This window comes from Pangasianodon hypophthalmus, chromosome 7, assembly GCF_027358585.1.
Source record: "Pangasianodon hypophthalmus isolate fPanHyp1 chromosome 7, fPanHyp1.pri, whole genome shotgun sequence".
NCBI lineage: Eukaryota > Metazoa > Chordata > Actinopteri > Siluriformes > Pangasiidae > Pangasianodon > Pangasianodon hypophthalmus.
This window is the reverse complement of record NC_069716.1, coordinates 16,727,319-16,749,072: the sequence shown is the minus strand read 5'-3', so window position 1 is coordinate 16,749,072 and position 21,754 is coordinate 16,727,319. Positions and strand designations below refer to the sequence as shown.

Genomic DNA, 21,754 nt, shown 5'->3' with positions numbered 1-21,754 from the left:
AATATGGTTAGTATAACTTCATGCTGCAATAGTAGGTTATATGGTTAGTATAACATCGTGCTGCAATAGTAGGTTATCACATGAGCAGAGCAGGCAGCTCAATACAACATTTGCGTGTTTGTTATAAAAGAGATGCACACGGAAGCATATAAAACGTTCATGATAAAACAAAGCACCTGATTCCAAGGGTGCGGGTTTCTCTGGTTTGCCAGTGGGTGGAGCTCTATTTCCCACACGGGAAAGGGAGGAGCTCCGTTTCTTCAGGACAGGGTCTAAAGATAATCATCACCGACAGAGTTAAAGCCTAGTAAGGAATGCAGCCTAGTTCTTCCGAGCATTTGAATCTCATTTCTTTTAGTTTTTATCTAAAGGACGCATTTAGCAATGTTAAATTGAAGTTAGGGATTTAACAGAAAATCCAGAAAACAGGTTTGTAAACATTGTCATTCCTGTAAAGAAGGTTTGAATAAGACTAAACAGAATAGAGCAAGATGCTGCATTGAGTCATCTTTTATCAACTGTAATTTTTTTCTGTTTAATAATAGAAGCCTTTCTAGCACTGTTCAGTCACTTGCTGCTTTGTATTGAGCATCTTTGTACTAAAAAGAATTCACAAGGCTTTGTGGTTATACAGTAAGCCCTGTCAGACAATAATATGGCTTTTTTTTCACATGGGTGGACAAATGACAAATTCATTAGCTAGCCCACCAGGCAAATAACTGCACCAGTGTGCAGTTCATCCCATGTTTTGTCTGTCTGGAAACTTAATTGACTAGGTTAAAATGTGCACTAAACTAACATAATGTAATAACTTCATGGTCAACTAGTTAAGGTAAGTGTATTAATACATTCTAAGGGAAACAAACAAGTACATGGTCATTGTGTTTGTTATCTTGACAAAACTGTTGGCCAACATTTCAGCTATAAGCTGTGCTATTCTTTGCCCTGCATGTTAAAAATGATATTATTTTCATGTAAAAGATATTACTACAAGGGTCTTTAATTTCACTCGATATGGTTAACTGTGAGGTTTTACTCACTTTCATCTGTGTTTCCGCCTGCCTGTTGCTGATTAAGAAGAGATTGTTTGTCGCCTGTACATGCTAAATAATCTGCTTAGCAAAAACTGTTTTACCCTCAGCCAGATTGTGCCTTGGCCGAGGTGTGCAGCGCAGCAGGTGGCAGAATTCAGAACAAGTAGCGTGAGCTATAGTAATAGCATCAGTGTGATTCGCACCACTGTGAAATGCATTACATGCTTAAACGAATCCTACATATCAAATGAAAACTTTTGTTTTGTGAATGTCTTTACATTTTAAAAAATTTAAAAAAAAAATCTATTTCACAACTTAACTTACTAATCGGCAAATCACAGAAGTAGTAGGCCTCATGAGCATCACTGGGAGGCTTTGTTCTGTACTTTTTTTTTTTTTTTAACCTATTACCTAATGTATTTAATACAGCTGGTCTCTGTGACACTGCTGTATAAATGATAATGTATAAATTACAATGGATTGTTTGGTTGTTGTTATTTGTGTATGTATGTATGTATGTATGTATGTATGCAGACCAGCTTAAGTTTATGCAAATCTCTAGATATCCTTCTGACTCTTATTTAGCTTCTGCAAAAGTGCCTACAGAAAGGGAAGAGGGGAAAATCTGCACCTGTCTGTTCCACCTGAGGCTGCTTATGCACTTCCTTAGAAACCCGAGGGACATTGCTAGGCAACCGGTTCAAAGATGAACTCCTCCGCTTTGCACCTACAAGACAAAGAGATCTCAACAACCTAAAACAGAGATTTAATAAAGGAGCAATTGCTTTATGATGTCTCAGCTTTGAAGGTTTATCCGAGAGCCCATATTTGTTTATTCCCTACGGATAGTATATTTTTTCACTCTTATTTTGTGCAAGTGTTCATAATTTTTTATTAGCCTAGTAAAAACATATGATATATATTGCCATTTACAGTCGAATGAGTTATATAATACCTAGCTCTTTATCTTCTAAGCACAGAAACTGTGTGCTTCTTATGACACTTAAAAGACACTTTTTGGAGCAGTATATTCTGAATGGAGCTGTGACCTTTTTCCTCCCGACTGAATTAACAAAAATAGTCACAAATAAATACATTTTATGATGTACATGATTTCACTAACACTCGTGATATGATTTCAGGAACCACATTCTGGTATTCATCCCATGGTAGTAAGTGTTCAGTGTTCTTAAAGGAAGGAAATCAAGATGGATCCAACAAAAACAGAGCTTGTGGTGAAATCAGCTGAATCACTACTGAATGATCCCTCCAGAGGAAACAAAGCTGTAGAGGAAAACAGCACTACCATAGGTATCATTATTGCAGGCTTTCTGTCATGGTGAAACTAAAAATAGCATTGATATCCTATTCAAATCACTTGAAAAATTTATTCATACAAAACAACCCTACAAGGTAAGATCATCAAGAGAGCCAATGTGAATCAAAAGACACATAAATGCCCTTCCTTAGTGATTATTTTCCAGTCAGATCACATTGATAGCGTAGATAAATCAGTGGACAAGTTCTGATTTAGAGACATGCAAGAATGGCATTTGCAAAGAGTTACCAGCCATGTCTTGTTGCCCCTGAATAACACTGAAAACTGCAGACATCCTGCATGAAGGGAGAAAGGAGGTAAACACAGTGACAGGGGGTGGGTGAGGTATGTGAGGAATATGAGCAAGGGAAAACTTACTTTTGTCAGGAGAGTTGAGGAGGGTGGCAGAGGAAGAGGAGAGGCGCTTGCTGATAGCAGAGTCTGCAGGCTGTTTGAGGTTTGTAGTAGAGGAAGAACGCTTGTCTATAGGGCCAACATACAGACAGACCAGGGTAGCAAAATTAGGGGAATAAAGACAACACAGGATCTTAGAGGTGTGAAAGGTCTAGGTTAGGATGGATTATTTATATATATATATATATATATATATATATATATATATATATATATAAATATATATATAAAACATGTTTAAGACTGACACTAATTTAAGCAAATAAGATTTTAGAGTTCCTCATCTCAAACAAAATAAGATTTTTGTATTCACAATAACTGATATAAACATATTGCAGAGTATGACCTTATATCACAAACAATCTCATAGCCAAAGGAACAGCACATGTAATAGAGTCAGAAAGTTGCAGAGAGATGCATCATTTTTGTAGCATGAAAGGTACATGCCAAACAAAAGCATTCCAATCTAGCAGGCAGTTAGTTCTCAATGAGATTTTCCTTATCTAAGAAAGCAGACAAATTCTTAAACCTTAAAAAGATACATAGCATTTGTGGTTGCCCCATTACAGTGAATACATTAAAGTCAAGAAAAAGAGTGAGTGAGAAAGGGAGCACCACTTGTGAGCTTCCTCGTGGTGAATACAAGGCATAAAGTAGGAGTCAGTGGTGAATGCATGAGTGAGAAGGAAAGAGGGTACAGAGCTAGTTCGTGCCAAGCTGTGCCACTAGGGGCAAGCAAGCAAGCATTGACCACCTTGTGGTGTGTGGCTTCTGGGAGGCTTGGAGACCGGAGAGGCTGGGGAGATTACTATATTGACTGGGGAGGAGGTGGGGCCACAGTCACTCTCACCTGTGGGAGGGGCATGGATAGACACATCGCTAAGGGAGATACATACACTCTCTCCGCAAGAAGGGAGAGCTGGAAAAACACAGCTGAGATCATTAGGGAGTTACCTGTTCTCCAGCAAACTTACACAAGCCAATGTAAACCAACATGGAAAAAAAAAAAAAAAAAAAAAAATGTGCACGCACACACACACACACACACACACACACACACACACACACACACACACAGTGTTCCAGTGTTGTAGATGTAACATACTAACTAAACTAATATTGACTTGTAAGTGTTTCATTGTCTGCACCAGCAGATGATCTTTCAGAGGGAATACAGACTACTATTCCAAAGCAAGACGGTGGACACCATATATCTGTAAATTAACAGATCTTTGCAGAAAACTTGCAGAATATTATTTTATTACATTTGTGTTATGGATGTAATGTGTCTAGAGTCTATGATCTAGTGCAGGTGTGTCCAATCTTATCCACAAAGGGCCAGTATGGGTGTAGGTTTTCACTCCAATCAAGCAGGAGCCACACCTGGTTGCATCTGTTTAATCAGTTGATCTTGGCTTTCAATAGACTCAGGTGTGGCTTCTGCTTAGCTGGAATGAAAGCCTGCACCCACACCGGCCCTTTCCGGATAAGATTGGACAGCCCTGATCTAATGCACATATAAATCATTTGTGGCCCATAAAAATGCCATAAAAAAGAAGAAAAATGGAAGAGGTTAAATAAATGAGAAAAATTTCTGCTTTAATGCTCATACCATTTCTGTTGTCTGAGTCAGTCAGGCCACTCCAGGACCATCTCTTCTGCCTCTGCTCCACTCTCTGACTGCGTTCCATAGTGCGCCGCATCACTGCCTCATAGTGCTCCTATACAGCAAAACATTATACTGTATAAACACATAATACCAACGATTTCAGTTAGAACAAGGAACAGGGGTTATTAGCACCTCCAAGCAAGCCTTGCCATACTTAATTACCAGGGCTGAAACTGGTCACCCTTCTTACCCAGGAATGATGTGAGCCGAGTGAGGAAATATGGGTAGAGATAAAAATAGCGCAGACCACAAAATGATCGAACAGTCGTCATAGAATTGTTCAACAAAAATGTTCAGTAGCTGCCAAGCTGCGGCGAGCCATGCTATTCAATGGAGAAGCACTATAAGAGTTCTCCCAAGTGGCACTAAAAGCTCCTAGCTAAGAGTTTCTTCTTAAAAATCTGTTCACATAAAGGAATTCCTAAGTAAACAGTAAAAAAAAAAAGAGCCAGGGTTCCTACACATTTTCCATTTCAAAATTCCATACTTTTCCAGACTCAAATTTCCAGACTTCTCGGTAGATTTTTCAGACCATATTTAACATCTGATAAATAGTTTTAAAATCCAACTTTTAACATGTATATTCCACTCTGACTATGTATGCTATTATGTTTCTAAATAATTGCCGGAAGATTGTAGCAAGGTACTGTAGCTCATACAAATCAATTAACACCAAACCCGGACAAGTTCAATGCACAGCTTTTTATTAAAACTGCAATGCTAAAACAGTGCAGTGTTATTCAGTTTTTGTCATGTAAATTTAAAAACTGTAAACCTTCAACCCCTACAGCAACAGAAGGGATGTTGATATACAATTCACCAGGAAACTAAAAAAGAGAACTAAAGTCCATTGACTCTGCCTCACTGCCTGTTAGATAGAGTAAAGCAGAAAATTGTAAACACTGTTTAACGAATAACTATAAATAAAATAAAATGATAATTAGTAATCCTACATTAAAAGAATGCCTTTTGAGACCTTAACATACATAAGAACAAAATGCAAAATCAGTCAAAAAAAAAAAAAAATGTAGGAACTCCCCCATTGACTTGTTTTTAGTCTCAAACCCCACTTGGTCTCAAACTACTAACTAAGTGCTGTGTGAACCACTGTGGGACTGTGAAGAGAAACAAACACACACACACACAGGTCTGACCTGTACTGTCATGGCTAGGCTACACCCTCCAAGTTTTTTCATTTCATTGATTTTCTTTTCAATGTCTTTGTCATATTTCATTAGCTCTTATTCTTTTTCTTTTGCAGCTTTCCTAAGGTCAATTGATTTTGCAAGCACAGAGATCTTGTCACTGGCTTCCTCTTCAACTGCAAGTTCATCTGCAGATTTCAGAAGTGCATTTATGTTGGTCTGAAGCTTTCTTCTGTTCATCATGAGTTGGTCCACTTCATCCTGTAATACCTTCCATTTCTGTGTTTGTTGTGTGTGCTCCCTCTTCTTCTTTTCCTCATCAAGGTATACATGGCATCTCTGTCTTGCACAGCCAGCAGACTGTAGTAGTTCTTTGGTCATCCCTACATTAGCTACCCCACCCACATGGTGCAGGTGGTCTACTATTACCCTGTGGGCAATCAAGGTTCTCTCTTTCATGTTTGTGACAGTGATGTTCTGATTAACAGAGAATCCTCTTTCCACAGAAGCCTGGTCATATGACAGCAGGAGAACCTTTTGACGATTTCCTACAGATCTTTGAATGGATGGTCTTTGGCCAGCTGTGCATGGAAGAAGGTGTCCAGTCTCAAGTGGGCACCAGTGGGTCACTGTGAGGCAGATCACAGCAAACCTGTTGAGGACTGTGTCACACTTGTTCATCTGTCCAGCACTGGAAATGATCTGCAGGCACAGCCTCAGTTGTTTCTCACAAAGGTCTGGCTTCTCTTTTATCTTCTGTGGATCCAGCCATGCCAAGTGTCTCACCAGCGTGTACCTCAGAGGGCACCTTCTCCAGCACCTTTGTCACAGCTGTGACAAGGAACTCCTTGGTCTTTTTTCTAACCATGAGGTCATCTTGCTCAAAAACCTTTTTCCTCACCCTCAGCTCTGAAAGTAGCTTGTCTGCAACAAATCTTACATTGATAAGGGAGGCATCTTTGTGATTTGCTCAATCTTTGAAGTCTTCTGAGAAGAGCTTCACTGGAGTCTTCATCTTCTTAAGTGCATCATCTCTGACAAATCTCTGGAGAAGGTGCCTCAGTGTGGTTTAAAAAAAAAAAAAAAAAAAAAAAAAAAATTCACATGGGCTTATCAGTTTGATACTTTATTAGAAAAGGCTGGCACTCTTGGGCAATGGAAAGGAAGAATTTAGCTTTGTCCAAAAACATGGAGTCAGTGCATACCTTTTCAACAGACTCATTATTTGTAGTCCACAACTCCCTATGTTTACGAGTTTGGAGCCAGTCTCCTCTTCCAAGTCCCTTCCAAGCTTCCAGTTCACGTTCGGTGCATCCATTGATAGCTGCAATATGCCATGAATCCCAACAGTGCTGCAGTTGATGCATAGTGGTTTGTAGAGGTCATCAGCACATGCATGTCCGAGAAAATGAGAGTCAAAAAACCTTGTGCTTATGTAGTCTCCATCCCAAAAGTGAATGTGCACATCTAGATGTTTTGACTGGAGGGGCGGGTCAAAGTCTCGTCAAAAAGTTGAACGTAGTCACTAGCAAATTTCACTTTTGACAAAAGTAGTGATGAGAAATGTGGTGCAATTCCAAAGGTTGTCAGGTAAGCTGCTTTGGCATCCCCACAAGTGAACTCGGAGGGAATGTTGCTGTCTGGAAACATATAAACGAAAAAGGTCACCCTTCCCAGTACAGCTGTTTAATGAGCCATGGTTTTCCATAACGTTGAGCGCAGACAGAACCTCTGGCCCACTCACAAAGGTCCTCATTGAACTACTGGATGAAGCTGTAGCTGTGAAACTAAAAAGAACAACAGATTTGGCACATTTGGTGGAGTATAGGACTGCAACTAACGATTATTTTGATAATCAATTAGTCTTCCTATTATTTTTTCAATTAATCAATTAATCGGATAAAAATGGGCCATTGTATTTCTTTAACAAATGATTAAGGGTGTGAAGATTAAAGGTTCAATTCAAAATACTGAATTCACAATTTGATACTCTCACAATACTACAAACAAAGTCTGAATAAGAAAAGTTTTAATTTGAATGTGTGTTTTAAATACTTATAAGACATACAATTTTTTTTTCTTTAATTATAAAAAAATACTTTTCATTAAAGTGCAAAATGATCCATCAGGGATAGAGTGAGACTAAAAATCTGCCAAGCACAGGGCAGTGGTGACACCTGAATAGAAACATTCATAATTCTGCTCAGCTGAAAATATAGGATTATGTTTGACACGCTTTCACTGAGCGCAGTCGTTTAAAATATTTTGAATTCATAAGGTTTAAAATAATATTTTCACTGATTATATTTACTTAGAAAATATTATTGATATGCTATCCAGTATAATAATGTTTGCTATACTATAAATTTACTGATGAAATCATTTATTATCAGGCATTGTTACTCCATTCAAGTCCGCCAAGTATTCACCCATATAGCATTATGTTCAGTATTTTAATATAGTAAAGTCATCTGTAAACATTCATTTTCTCTCATGCAGTGCAGATCCACTCTCACGTGTTCAGTGCATGCATTGGTTCTCTTGAACTGATAACATGGGCTTACGTGGGATGAGAAGAAACCTAAAACACTTTATATCCTGCATATATTCACCTCTGACACATCGGTTTGATGTTGGACGATCACCAAACAGCAAAGTACAGACTGATTCAAATGATCGTGCGCTCCCTTTATCTGTTGCTGATTTGAGTGACATGGAGGCGCGCGCTCATTCATTTAGTGACGTTCAAAAGAGACTCTCTTATGGTAAAGACAAACAGTTTTGAAATATGCACCCTGAATTCATTCAGTCGTGTTGCACTATCACTAAACAGCAAAGCACAATCTAATCTAAATGATTGCGTGCTCCCTTGATCTTTTGCTTATTTGATTGGGTGACGCGGATGTGCGTGCTTGTTTAACGGAGACTTGCCTGTGGTAAAGACAAACAGTTTTGCGAAATGAACATTTATAACACCATTACGTAATAAAACATAAAGGAAAACAGTAAAATACAGGTATAAGTGACGCGCTGGAGAGAAACAACACTCACGCCGCGTCATGCGCATCAAACAGTATGTGTCGTGAGCATCTGTTTCAGTATGTTTCTGTCGTTTTTCACTACTGTTGCAGCTGAAAGTACTCCACGTTCCCACTAGCAATGGCTGTTAGCTTACCCACGTTATCTCACGTTGGGTTGGGCCATCAACATCGTGACACTGGCTGTACGGAATGCTGTGACCAGACGACGGTGCTTCTGGCCTTGCATATGGCTTACAATTGCCGCCTCCCCCATGTTGGAGATGTCAAAAGATTTTACACAAACATTGCATATAGCTTTCTTCTCCCATTTGAAATCCTTAGCCAACCAGGATTTATTAATTCTCAATTTTATATTTTAGAAAACAGACTAGGGGCAATAGTCTGGAAACACACATATCTTTCCATACTCTGTTTTCTTTTTTCCATACTTATCCAGACCTGGAAATTACTCAAATCAAATTCCATTCTTTTCCATACAACGTAGGAACCCTGAAGAGCATTTGTGTTTAATCTGGTTCCCCACACTTATGTAATGCACTGTTGCTCTGTAATTACAGGCCACACACAAGTTATATAGTGTATACATACTGTATAAGGAGGGAAGTTTATCATTACACTGGAGCTCTATGGGGTTTATATTTCTCTCTTTTTTACTTGAGGGGGAAAAAAAATAAAAAAACGTACAGCAGACATTGTTAATTCCTTGACAGGTATACACAGTGCCAAATATCTTTAGATTGCTGTACTATGCTCTGCTCACTACAGGAGGAATCAGCCTGCCTCTGTCCCCACAGTCCCCACACACAGTCCACTGGATGGGCTGCTTAAATATAAAATAACAAATAGGTTGAAAGCTAGAAAGTGAAGGAATGAGCTTACCTTCTCCTCCTCCTGTTTTTGTTTCCTCTTCTCCTCCACAGCAGCTCTTCTCTGTTCCTCCTTCCTGCGCTGCTCCTCCAGCTTTCTTTGTCTCTCCTCCATCTGTTTCTCAACCTGAAGCTTGGCCTTACGTTCCCGCTCTAGAATCTGAGACCCACGCACCGCTGCACACAACATGTGCATTTTTTAACACAGTCTGTGTGTGTGTTTCTGCATATTATAACATCTGCTACTTCTAAGACTTGTAACAGCAAAGGAATGCATGTGTGACAAAAACAAAACAAAACAAAATGTATGACTCACCTTGCTGCTTCTCTTGCTCTTCTCGCCTTTCTTTGGCTACTCGGAGTTTGTCATCAATTCTAAGTGCTGCTCCGTCAATCACTACAGGGAATGCAAATATACTTCATGTCCCAGAAGTCATGCATACTTTATTCTAATTAACATCATTCTTCTTTAAAGAGAGCTACTCAGCTGACAGCACTGGTGTCAGACCGATAATCCAAATCACATGCTTGCACATACGGCTGATATTTTAGATTCAATTAAGAGCTCAGGTAACCTCACGCAGCTTTTACACCCTGGGTATGTGGTCTGTCAGCAAAGTGCACTAATGCCATTACTCATAAGAGATGCATTTATGTAGCATTTATGTAATATATAAAAATACTATGATACACTTTTAATTATCAAAAATTACAAATTATATTATTGACAATAAGTCAAGTGAACTAGAATCTTTGAAATATTTACATGAATTTCAGAGTATTTGGCATATACCCTTTTTGCTTTAACGACAGTGTGCACTCGAGCTGGAACGGACTCCACAAGTTTGTGCAAAACCTTATGATCACATGCTTCAATAGAAGACATTAGGCATGAGGAAGATCTGACCTTTTGTACAAAGCAGTTAACATGATCAATATCACAAATTTGCTTACATTTAGGTAGGGACCTAGAAATAGTGCAGAATCTTTAATATTAAATATTTGAGATTTTTCACTTTTACTTTCTTTGTTTTGAATATTTCAAAATTCTAAAACCTTCTGTTTATTTCTAATTTTAAATGGAAAAAAAAAAAAAAAAAAAAAGGAAAAGTATGGTATGGTCTTAGATTTTTGGTTTTACTAACATTAACATTAACTGTATTATTTAGGTACTATATTATTTATTATTCGTGTTCATTATCTGTATTATTTAGGCTGATACCTGGTTTAGCATGGCTCTTGGCAGCACTGGCTGTAACCGGTGCTGGGCTGCTCCCTGCCAGGCTCCGCCGCTCTTCAGCCTGTGCCTGGGCAGCTGCAGCTGCATATGATACAAGGGACACAAAATACAGAGCAATAAAGAACAGATCCCTGATAAAAAGAAATCATAAGAAATAAGCCAAGCATGTCTAAAGCGTAACTGCTTTTATGCAACACAACAAGAGGAATTCTGTGGTTGTGGAATTAACCACAGGAGCACAAAGTTTGACAGCCCAGTGTAGTCAGATTGAGAACTGTGCGGCATTGGGAAGAAGGGCATTAACAGTGGGGTAGGTGTGTACACAATACATGTATAGAGCATGAATAGAAAACAAATGAGTTTTTCATGATTAAATATGTAGCCTCTGTTATGGGACAATACAGCAAAGCTTTAGGAGTAGAGGAGGAAAGGAAAGATATAGAGAAGACATGATCAACAGTTCTTTGTAACCATGAAGCATGCATGTGTGCCAGTAAGAGAGGTAGGTTTAAGCAAGAGAGAGACAGAAAAGGGATTTGAATAGTTAAAAGAAAAGTCCACCCTGGAAAACAATAAATATGTTTATACTGAAATATTTGCTGATGTTAATTTGTTGGCAGATGCTGTAGCTAGCTGTTGTGTTGGTCTGCTCTCACACAGTTACAATGCCCTTGAATAATATTGATCTCAAATACATGTGGTAACAGTCCAGTTTTGCTGTTAGCACCTAAAAACCAAAGTGCAAGAGCTCTTTTCTTGCTCAACATGAGAAATCCAATGTAGAAGTCATCGAGACAACAAAAGCAATGCAGATATCTGACACAGTTTCACTGAGTTAGGGGTTGAAGCTATTGGGGCCCTAGAGATTAAGCAAGGGATATTTCTCATTCGTGGCACAATCAGCAGGTAGTCCAATTGCATTATGGGTCATATATGAAACCATTAAACAAAGTGAAAATAGACCAACATTATGATGAAATACATTTAAACCAAAAAGTGAACTGAGAATTTTTGACACTGTTGACATTTTTAATGTGGACAAGTTTTCACTTAACATGTACTAAAACCAGGGATGCAGATGACTGTCATCTGTCCAATGCAAACCTCTGGAACGTGTGTAGGATTAGTGGTATAATTAACCAATGATCTACCACTAAATAAAAAAATACCACCGTATGATGCACAATTAAAAAAACCCGTAACACCAGCTTCACCACTTTAAAGCACAATAACCATTAAAATATTCTCAAACACGTCTGGTTTGAGGCATGTTTCTCACTTTGCGTGCTGAGTAGCAGGCTGAGTTAGCATAAATTACCAACGCAGCAGAAAATTTCAAGGGGGAAATGGCTGTAACGGAAGTCCGGCAACAATAAAACAAAGCGATATTATCAGCTGTGGAAACAGCCATGAACAAAAGCACATCTAGAGAAATGAGCCTTTAAACCCATTTTGGAGGTATATGACACAGCAGAGGAAAACAGCAGACTGTACTGCATTATCCTAAGCAATCAATTCCCAAGCCATATCTGTAGAAGTTGCTTCTAAACTAGAAATAAGCTGTCAATAGAAAAACAAAAGAAGAAAAGAATAATGCAGTAAATGAAAACATTTTGGCAAGTGAGCATTTGGCCCAAATTGCTGTATTACTGACAGATTTAAGTATCCCCAAATAATCCAGTTAGAACAGCTTAATTTATTCATAACAGACTGAATGCAATCATGATAGTATGACGCTTTGTTCTGTCGATACGCTGCGAAGTACACCTTATAGTAAATCTGATCAAAGAGGGACAGAGCGAGTGAGTATTTGGAAAAGAGCTCAGCAGATACTGATTTTAAGGAGCTAAAATGAGCTAAAAACAGATAAGCCAATTTATTTTTACATAGTCAGAAATTGTACAGACACCAATAATAATAAAACTGCAAGAAACTACAAGACAGTGAATACATTTGTAGAGAAAAACAGTCTTTTTGGACAACTTGCATGCACACACACACGCGCATCTCGATATCGCTAAATGCTCGATCGCTGTGTTATACGGCACACACTGGCCCTTGTTCATCAAAGTTGCGCATGGTCAAATCTGATCCTGAATCGAGTGTACGCAAATTCCTGCAACAGTTTCAATTTCACCTTATGTGTATCTATATGACCAAACTCACATCTGGTCAGAGCTTGTGTAAAATTGAGCTTAACACATTAATAACCTGAAAAAAGTGGTTAATCAATAATTCTAGCAAGTATAGTATGTAGAGAAGTATAGTAATAACAATGAAAAACTAACATCTAAAATAATATATAATAAGGTTAATAATTCCTATTCTACACAAGGGAGGCTATTTAAAGGTGCATGGATATTACATGGTTTGTAAGGTTACTACAGTATTTCATCAACATCTATTCCAGCTACAAAAAGCACACTTTCCATAACTGTCCAATTGTGCTTACATTATGTCACTGGTTAAAATTTTAAATTATCATTACAATTAAAAAATTACAAAAACAAACAAGCAAACAAACATACAAACAAACAATCTTTTCATTTCCTTAACAGATGATTTTTATTTTTTGATGTTGCATAAGCCAGCCTTATACCAGACACTTCCTTAAATTATGTACCTTAGGAGATGCATGTAATTGCTTTTTTATGATTTCAGCAAGCAGCCTGCAAGCTACCCGTGTGTCTAGGCTGAGGAGAAAGGAGCTGTTTCAAGAGCACTTCAGAGCCCTGAACAGCCGAATCTGCTCAGTATGCAAAAAGACACTGAGTCACCTTCTGCCACTGTGGACTACACAACATGCAGCATGCAAATACACAGCTGCCAAACAATGGACACTAGCAAAGTGATTGAGCCCATCTTACTAAGACAAATATAACATCCCCAGCAGCGACAACACAAAGCATCAAACTGCTTCTACAAGAGCCAGTAAGTGAGAAAAATACATTTTAGTCAACGTAACAACTTCAAACAAGTGTTATTTAAACAGACACGACATGTCTGTGCTTCAGTGATAACAGGAAAACAGACCACTGCCATGGACCCTCAATCATCTTAAGCCACTATTAGAAACATACGTTCAAAGCTAATGACTGCAATGATTTGATCTTCCCAAAAGCTTAGAATGACTTTTTTTCCCTCTATGAAATTCTCCCAGTGGAAATCACATGACTGACATATTCTTCTTTCACTGCCTGATTATAGTTAGTGGTTAGACAGGTGGGGTGTCAGTTTCCATTTTCAAATGATTAAAATATTGAATATTATAAAGGTACAATAACTGAAACGTAATAACAGTGTTTACATGATCCATTCTGACTCTCAGCAGCATAACAAAACAAAAGCTGCACATTACAATGTCACAAAATTAAACATGGATAGGCTTTCACTGCCATTCTTCCGTCAGCTCATTGTGCTCTCAGTCACGTAACTCTCTGAAGCTCTAGATGTGATTTTGAATCCTGCTTGAATATAAACAGAGAGTCTGATGTATGTGCATGCGTGCTGCTTCATGTTTACAAAAAAAAAAAAAAAAAAAAAAAAAAAAACACACCAAAAAAAAATAAAAATAAATAAAAAAAAAAAAAAAAAAAAAAAAAAAAAAAGAGACCAACACAAACAGCGTGACATTGGACTTGTTTGTGGTATTAGTTCCAGTGTATTGTGAACAAATTCAGCTGATTCAGCTCACTGTAATGTTTCAGTCCACCACTTGCTGGCCATCAGCTTCATAACTTGCTGGGAAGCCGACACACTCCCATATTCCACACCTCAAAATTTTGGGAGAACCTTCCAGTTTCTGCTTACTGCTGTGTTCACAAGCTAATATTCTGGCGTATAAGCCCATGAAAAACAGCATGCTTAGGAAAAGCTTGTCATATTGAAACCCCTTTATCCTGTATTCGAGATAAAGAAGTTGTTAGTCGGAGTGTGGACTTGATTAAGTCTAAATATTTATTACACCTCACAATATAAACGATAATTTATGAAGAATATCCTACTTTATTATAGTCTGTTGAATATATTGTTCGATACACAGAGGTATTTAATTAATAGCCTCATATAAGCACTCTCATGCAAGTAAAATTCACACTTGCCCAGTTACCATACATTTCATGTATTAAGTCAGTTAGGGTATCTACTTCATTTAAGAATAATTAAATTATTCATCAAAATAATAGTTAAGAGAAGTATTTATTTCAGCTATTATTTACTATATGAGATTTTCAGTAACTCAGAAGTTAACATACACTTTGTTAGTATTTGGCATTGCCTTTTAATTGCTTAAATCATTTGGTGGCACTGCCTTTTAATTGCTAATCAAACGCTTGGGGTAGCCAAGCTTCTCACAATACACAGAAGAGAACTGGAGTAGCTCAGTAAGGTTTGTGGGCCTCTGTGCTAGGACATGCTTTTTCAGTTAATTCCACAAAATATCTACGGGATTCAGGTCAGGGATTTGTGATGGCTACTCCAACACTTTCACATTGTTGTCTCGAAGCAATTTTGTTACTTATTTAGTGATATGCTTAGTAATCCTGCTGGAAGACCCTATTGCAACCAAGTTTGAACTTTCTGGCTGATGTTCTGAAGCGTTGAATCAGTATTTCTACATAATCCTCCTTTCCCATGATGCCATCTTCTGAAGTCCTTTCTCCAGCAAAACACCCCTACAACATGATGCTCCCACCCCCATGTTTCACAGCTGTGATGGTGCTCTTTGGATTAAAAGCCTCACCCATCTTCCTCCATACATAGTGCTGATGATTATGGCCAAGTAATGTTTGTTTCATCTGAGCAGTGAACATTCCTCCAAAACACTAGGTCCTTGTCCTGGTGATCACGTGCAAACTTCAGTCTGGCTTTTTTGTCAAGGGGCTTCTTCCTTTGCGACAGCCTTTCAGGCCATGGTGATGTAGACTTCTCTTAATGGTGAATGTACACACTTCAGTACCTGATGCCTCCAACTCCTTCATCAGTTCCTTTGATGTTGTCTTGGGGTTCTGCTGAACCTTTCACACCAAAGTTTGTTCATCCCTTGAGTTATTTTGCGCCTTTCTCCTGAATGATGCAGTGTCTATGTGGTTCCAAGATTTTTATACTTGCATAAAGTTGTGTGTACAGAACCTACAGGTTCACAGTACCTTCAGTTGTTCAATTTTTTTTTTATGAGGTCTTGGCTGAGTTGCTTGAATTTTCCCATTGTATCATGGTTAAAAAGGCCCTAGCCCTTAAAATACAGCCACAGGTGCACTCCTAATTAACTCATAGTTATGACAATTGGCCAATCAGAAGTTTCTAAAACACGTCGTAACATCATTTTTTGGAATGTTCGAGACTGTTTAAAGAGACAGTCAGCTTGGTGTATATAAACTTTTGACCCACTGGAATTCTGATACAGTGAATTAACACTGCAATAAATCTGTTTCTAATCGAATGTTTTAAAATTACCTCTGATGTGAACAAGCTATACAGAGGAATGACAATAAAACCCACTTGAACAAAGTACACTATTAAGCCAAATGTCTGGACACCTGACCATGACACTCAGATGTGTTTTTTGATCACCTCATTCCACATCTGGTCCCCCCTTTGCTATTATAATAACCTCCACTCTTCTGGGAAGGCTTGCCAATAGATTTTGGAACACGGCTGAGGGGAGTTGCCCATTCAGCCACAAGAGCATTAGTGAGGTTAGGCACTGATGTTGGGTGAGGAGGCCTTGGGTGCTGGCGTTTCAATTCATCCCAAAGGTGTTCAGTGGGGTTGAGGTGAGGGCTCTGTGCAGGACACTTGAGTTCTTCCACTCCAACCTTGACAAACAATGTCTTTATGGAGCTCGCGTTGTCATGCTGGAGCAGGTTTGGGCCCCTTAGTTGCAGTGAAGGGAAACTGTAATGCTACAGCATACAAAGACATTCTATACAGTTCTGTGCTTCTAACTTTGTGCGTGATGGTCAGGTGCCCACAATGTTTTAGCCATATAGTGTATATGCCCTAACTGACCTGCCAAAAGAAATGTATTGCAACATGAAATGAGTGGAGTTGTGAAATACTGAGATTAAATATCTTCAACCTAGGTGTATATAAACTTTTGGCCTCAACTGTAACTGACATCTTTAAAAATAATCCTGCTTCCTCTCCCTTGTCTCTATCTTGTTCCTCAAAAACAAACCATTACACCAATATTACATAAATGTCTAAATTTTTATGTGATTATGGCAGAGTTTGTAATTTTAGAGAAATATCCAGGTTTGTTCTAACAAGGCCTGTGTTATCAGGAGTGTCCCTTCTCAGACAGCAGATACCTTCACATCTGGGGTGCCCAAGGGCACATCTGGGGCCAAGTTTTTTTTTTTTTGGCCACAAAAGTGTTGCAGATGATTCAAGCTAAGGACCTATGTTATGTTACTACACTGAACACAGCTTCTTGGCAGAGTGATTATCGTCTGTGGGAGGCCATGGAAACTGAAAGGCACAACAGACATTTCTAAAAATCTGCAAGTTTATTCCAAATACTTATTTGAAAAAAAGGAAAAGCTATTCTGTACCAGCTTATGTTGCATGCCCCTTCAGTCTTTACTTTATATTTTTTAAATTCATTGCTAAATTAAAAAACTAAACTACATACTAAACATTTGATGCACTTTTTATGTTTTGCATAAAATGTTTACATATTTTTGTGTTTTTTCATTTAGCAACAAACCAAATTCACTCAGTCAGAGAAAACACTAGGAACAGTCATCCAAAAACACTACAGCCCTCTGTATTCCTCCACACTGGGAGGAACACCAGGCAGTGAGAGTCGGCTCATAGCCGCTCAGTGGGCTCCTGTTACGACAAGCAGCCAGTCTGCGTGCACGTGTGTGTGTGTGTGTGTGTGTGTGTGTGTGCATGTGTGCGTGCGTGTTGCTGCAGTAAGACAACAGGAAGTGCTTTATTGCAGATGCCAATAATGCAGGCCTTCACACAGGGTATGGCTGTGATTCCCCTTCTCTCTCTCTGTTCCATACACTCATATACATGATCTCACTGCAGGTAACAAGAAAAAACAACAACTCGGACACAGCATTACACTGGGTCTTTTTCTTTTGCACAGCCATCACCGTTATCACTTTTTTTTTTTTTTCAGCCAAGGATCGTTTTAACTGCAAAATAAATACCACAAACTCATTGGTACAGTTATATGAACATAATACAGCTATACAAATATTAGGCGCATTATGTAAATGTGTACGATAATATTGTGGCTACTTATTGGAGGTATTATTGTTGAACAGAAACAACTGCTGCAGAAAGTTATCGGTCATATTTTACATAGACAATTTTTTCCCCCCACTGAACTTAGATAAATTGTTAATCTATATGAGAAATGTTGCAAGAAATTATAGATTTTCAAGAGGAAAACACTGCAATTACATATAACTGTTATATTATATGATATCATGTATCACATGGCTCTGCTACAAACCAATAAAACCCCAACAGGAAAAGCAGGACGTCAGCATCGCGCTGAAATCTTCCTGTACCTCTGTGTAAATGCGTGTCACTTACACTACACTAACAGCTGTTCTTTCTAATAACGGTTTCTAACAGGAGACATTAGGTACCCTCTTAATATTAAACGTATAAGAAGAGCTTGCAATATTGTATCATGCTTGCAATATTGAATTATTCTAGGTCTACACATTGAATGTTAAATTATAAAACACACATTCTGCTTTATACAAGGTGAAAGTAAAATTCATAAACCTCAAATCATAAGATATAAGCTCATCATATACAGCTCATATATGGCTGTAAGATGTTACATCAACAATTTGGAATTCTTTCAAATAAGTTTTTTTTTTTTTTTTACTCTAATCCACCCCTCCTAAATGCCAATGATGGTGAGAATCACCTGGGTGCCTTCTTGTGTGTGTATCATTTGGTATAAATACCTTAGTTATATGGCCATCATTTCCTTCTGTATGCTTCTCATTACAGTAGGAGCTACAGGTAACCTGTCCTCCAAAGCTTGCCATAGACTCCCATCATCTCTTTATGACTGTGAGGAGTATATTTCACATGTTTGGAGCCATTCTGGGGAGTCTGTCTAGCTCTCAAATTCGCCTTACTGGTTCTGAAACACTGCTGACAGTCACATACATCAATTACCACATGGTCAGATGGTGCCTTGCAGGAAAGCTCCTTAGGTCACCCCTCTCCACTGTTCGCTTCTCTGAGAGCGACTCATTTCCCGGGATGGCACAACAGTCCAGCAGCCATGCTGTAGAGATAGCGCATATAGCCAGGTGTCTGCACCCAGAAGTGTCCAGTTTGGCAAGGCACAAGTGGACCTCTTCACCAATGCCAAATGGACTCACTGTCAACTGAGGTTCTCGCTGGTGAAGTGGGCCAGATCTCTGGGTCAGGACACCCTAGCTCACAATTGGCATTACTGTTTCCTGTAGGCATTTCTTCCTCTACAGCTGATTCTTCCCACATTGCTCAGAATTCAGCAGTCAGGCCACAGAGACCTATTTGTGGCCTACGAGGCATGATTTCCACTGAGGCTCTCGTTAGTGCTCGGAACTAGACTGCCATAATGCAGTGTAAGGTGATGTCAATTCCCAAGCCCTTTATTGACTTTTTACCTTCTCAAGTTTCCTCTCTAAGGCTGTATATTTCTGCAGGCATTTAAAGTGCTTTATTCAGTTGTTAGTTTGTGGTAATTAAGAAGATACACTTTAAAAGAGAACAAAGTACACCACAGACCTTAAAGACAATTTTACAACCTTAAAAATCTTCCTATAAACACCAGTAAAGTCCTTTCACCTGCTGTTCATTAGACCTGCACAAAGTTGGATGACTTTTCAATACTACACTGTGGTAAGTAAATGGTTTGATTCTATAACGTTTCATACTTTCATTGCTGCTAAATTCATGGAGGTTCATGTTTACATACCCTAATTCTGAAGGAATGTCATACAATATATTCATGTTCAAAACAGAAAGCGATATTAAACATTGCAAATCACTGCAAACTTATGAACTTATGCTGCTTAATGCTAGAGTGTTTCCCTCAACTCTTTACCCAATGCTGGAGGGGGATATTTTTAGTTTCATAACAGTGCAGTTTGGGGTCGTACAGCGTACAATGCAGTACAGTCCTGACTGGTCAGTGCTACTCGAAACACTAAAGGAAACCATGTTTGAATTCTTCTGTAACTTATTACAAATTCATTCATCTTCAGTAACTGCTTTATGGTCAGGGTCAGGGCCAAGAACACTAGGCATGAGGTGGGAACACATCTTTGATGGTATGGCAGTCCAGCATAGGGCTGCAGGGCACCATGCACGCACACGCGCGCACACACACACACACACACATACACGCACACATACACGCACACATGCACACATGAGGAGCAATTTAACATAGCCAATCCACCTTCCAGCATGTTCTAGGAGGTGGGAGGAAACCCACATGAACCCTGGGAGAACATGCAAAACTCAGACACACTGACAGTAAACTGATCTCAGGATCAAACTGGGGACGCAGGAGCCGTGAGGTGGCAATTGTTCAAGAATTTCCTATTAATAAAAAGGAGGAAACTGTAATTTAACCTAAAAATCTTACTTCTAATCTTAATCTAATTTATTTTTGGCCAAAGAATTGTTTTGCTATCGAGCATCACGATACTACACCCGGTAATGGTATCGAAGACAAACTGTTGGTACCGTAAAAACCCTATTATCCACAGGGCCGATCAATTAAAAGCTAAAAAGTTGAGATTAGACAGATACAATGAACATACCGCGCAAATACACCAGTCACTGCGGGATTAATACCACGAATGCAAGGTCGCCGGGGAAGTATGCAGAGTTGCTACAGATACGCTAAGCTAGTTAGCTAACTTACAATTATAAACTGTGTCCATGAACACCAACACCAACACCTACAGCGACTAGGTTATCTGTATTTACTACTTAGAAACGCGTATAAATTATTTATCTGCCGCCATTCAGTACGTTAATGAGTTATTATTTGCCCTGGAGCTAATTTAGCTAGTCAGCTAGACAGTCACAAGATGACAGGAGCATCCTTAGCTACGTGTCCCTGAGAGGCGCCAGACAGCGAGCTAGATATACATACATACAGATAGAGAGAGAAGTATATATCTACTAACTAAAACTAAAGTACTAAATTAGTACAACTAAAGTACAACTAAAGCACTCGATCACAGCTCACTTTTCTAATGCTAACGCTACTTTACAGCCCATTTTTAATCCCTGTAAATACAACTAGCAACCATAAAAAGAGTATACAAACCTGGACAAAACTACTCACCTGCACAGTTAGCTAGCTACAGCCATAATTAGTTAAAATACTAGACAGTCACGCAGAAAAAAAAAACAAAAAACCCACCACATCTGTAGGCTCGGTTCAACTTTTCTGAAGTACCATTAATTTAACAGTTACCGGTAAACCCTCTTCCTGCGATGGCCGGCTATTTATCTGCACATCTCCGAGCCACAACTGCAGCCTGTCGGTACCAAAGTGACTGACTTCCAGCCCAAATCATACAAACTGCTTCAAAACACTTCACGCTTGTTACAGAAGCCTGTTTTTACAGCTCCAAAACTGATATAATGGATGAATTCCTACCCATTTGTGCTCGCAGTCCTTTTAGAGACGTTGCTCCGTCCGCCATTTTTACCGAAGTTTTCCTTCTCTTTTTTTTTTTTTCTCTTCTGCTACATTCATTAGCTCGCAGCGCGCGTTAGCCGGGCACGCGCACACCACAACAACGCATTACAGCGCCATCTACTGTCGGGCTGAAACAAAACACTAGTATCTGCCTCGTTAAATGTTATTAAGTTTATTCATTAAGAGGAAAAAAAATGTGTTATTTAGCCCAAGTTAGAAAAATTACATAGTTGTAAATGTGTATTCGTCATAACATGTGCAGAAAAGCTAGAAAAACAAGATTTCCTTATGTATTAAAGAATGCACGTGACGCGATTTGGAATTTGAGGGA

At 38.8% G+C, this 21,754-nt stretch overlaps 1 protein-coding gene across 9 annotated transcripts in view; it reads right to left on the bottom strand.

Annotated features, from left to right (window-relative positions):
* Nucleotides 1–21,493, bottom strand: part of map7d3 (MAP7 domain containing 3) — a 41,227-nt gene extending 19,734 nt beyond the window's left edge. For 4 of the 9 annotated variants that reach the window (XM_026918557.3, XM_026918558.3, XM_026918561.3 and 1 more), the window contains exons 1-9: nt 21,382–21,493; nt 10,710–10,808; nt 9,804–9,884; nt 9,501–9,664; nt 4,379–4,487; nt 3,521–3,616; nt 2,731–2,835; nt 1,666–1,761; nt 177–272 (exon numbers count right to left, since the gene is read on the bottom strand). In XM_026918557.3, the coding sequence (XP_026774358.3) occupies nt 177–272; nt 1,666–1,761; nt 2,731–2,835; nt 3,521–3,616; nt 4,379–4,487; nt 9,501–9,664; nt 9,804–9,884; nt 10,710–10,808; nt 21,382–21,427 (892 nt within the window). In that variant the 5' untranslated portion in view covers nt 21,428–21,493. The remainder of the gene's footprint in view (nt 1–176; nt 273–1,665; nt 1,762–2,730; nt 2,836–3,520; nt 3,617–4,378; nt 4,488–9,500; nt 9,665–9,803; nt 9,885–10,709; nt 10,809–21,381) is intronic. The other 5 variants (XM_026918563.3, XM_026918566.3, XM_026918565.3 and 2 more) reach the window with 3 other exon arrangements.
* Nucleotides 21,494–21,754: the final 261 nt, after the last annotated feature.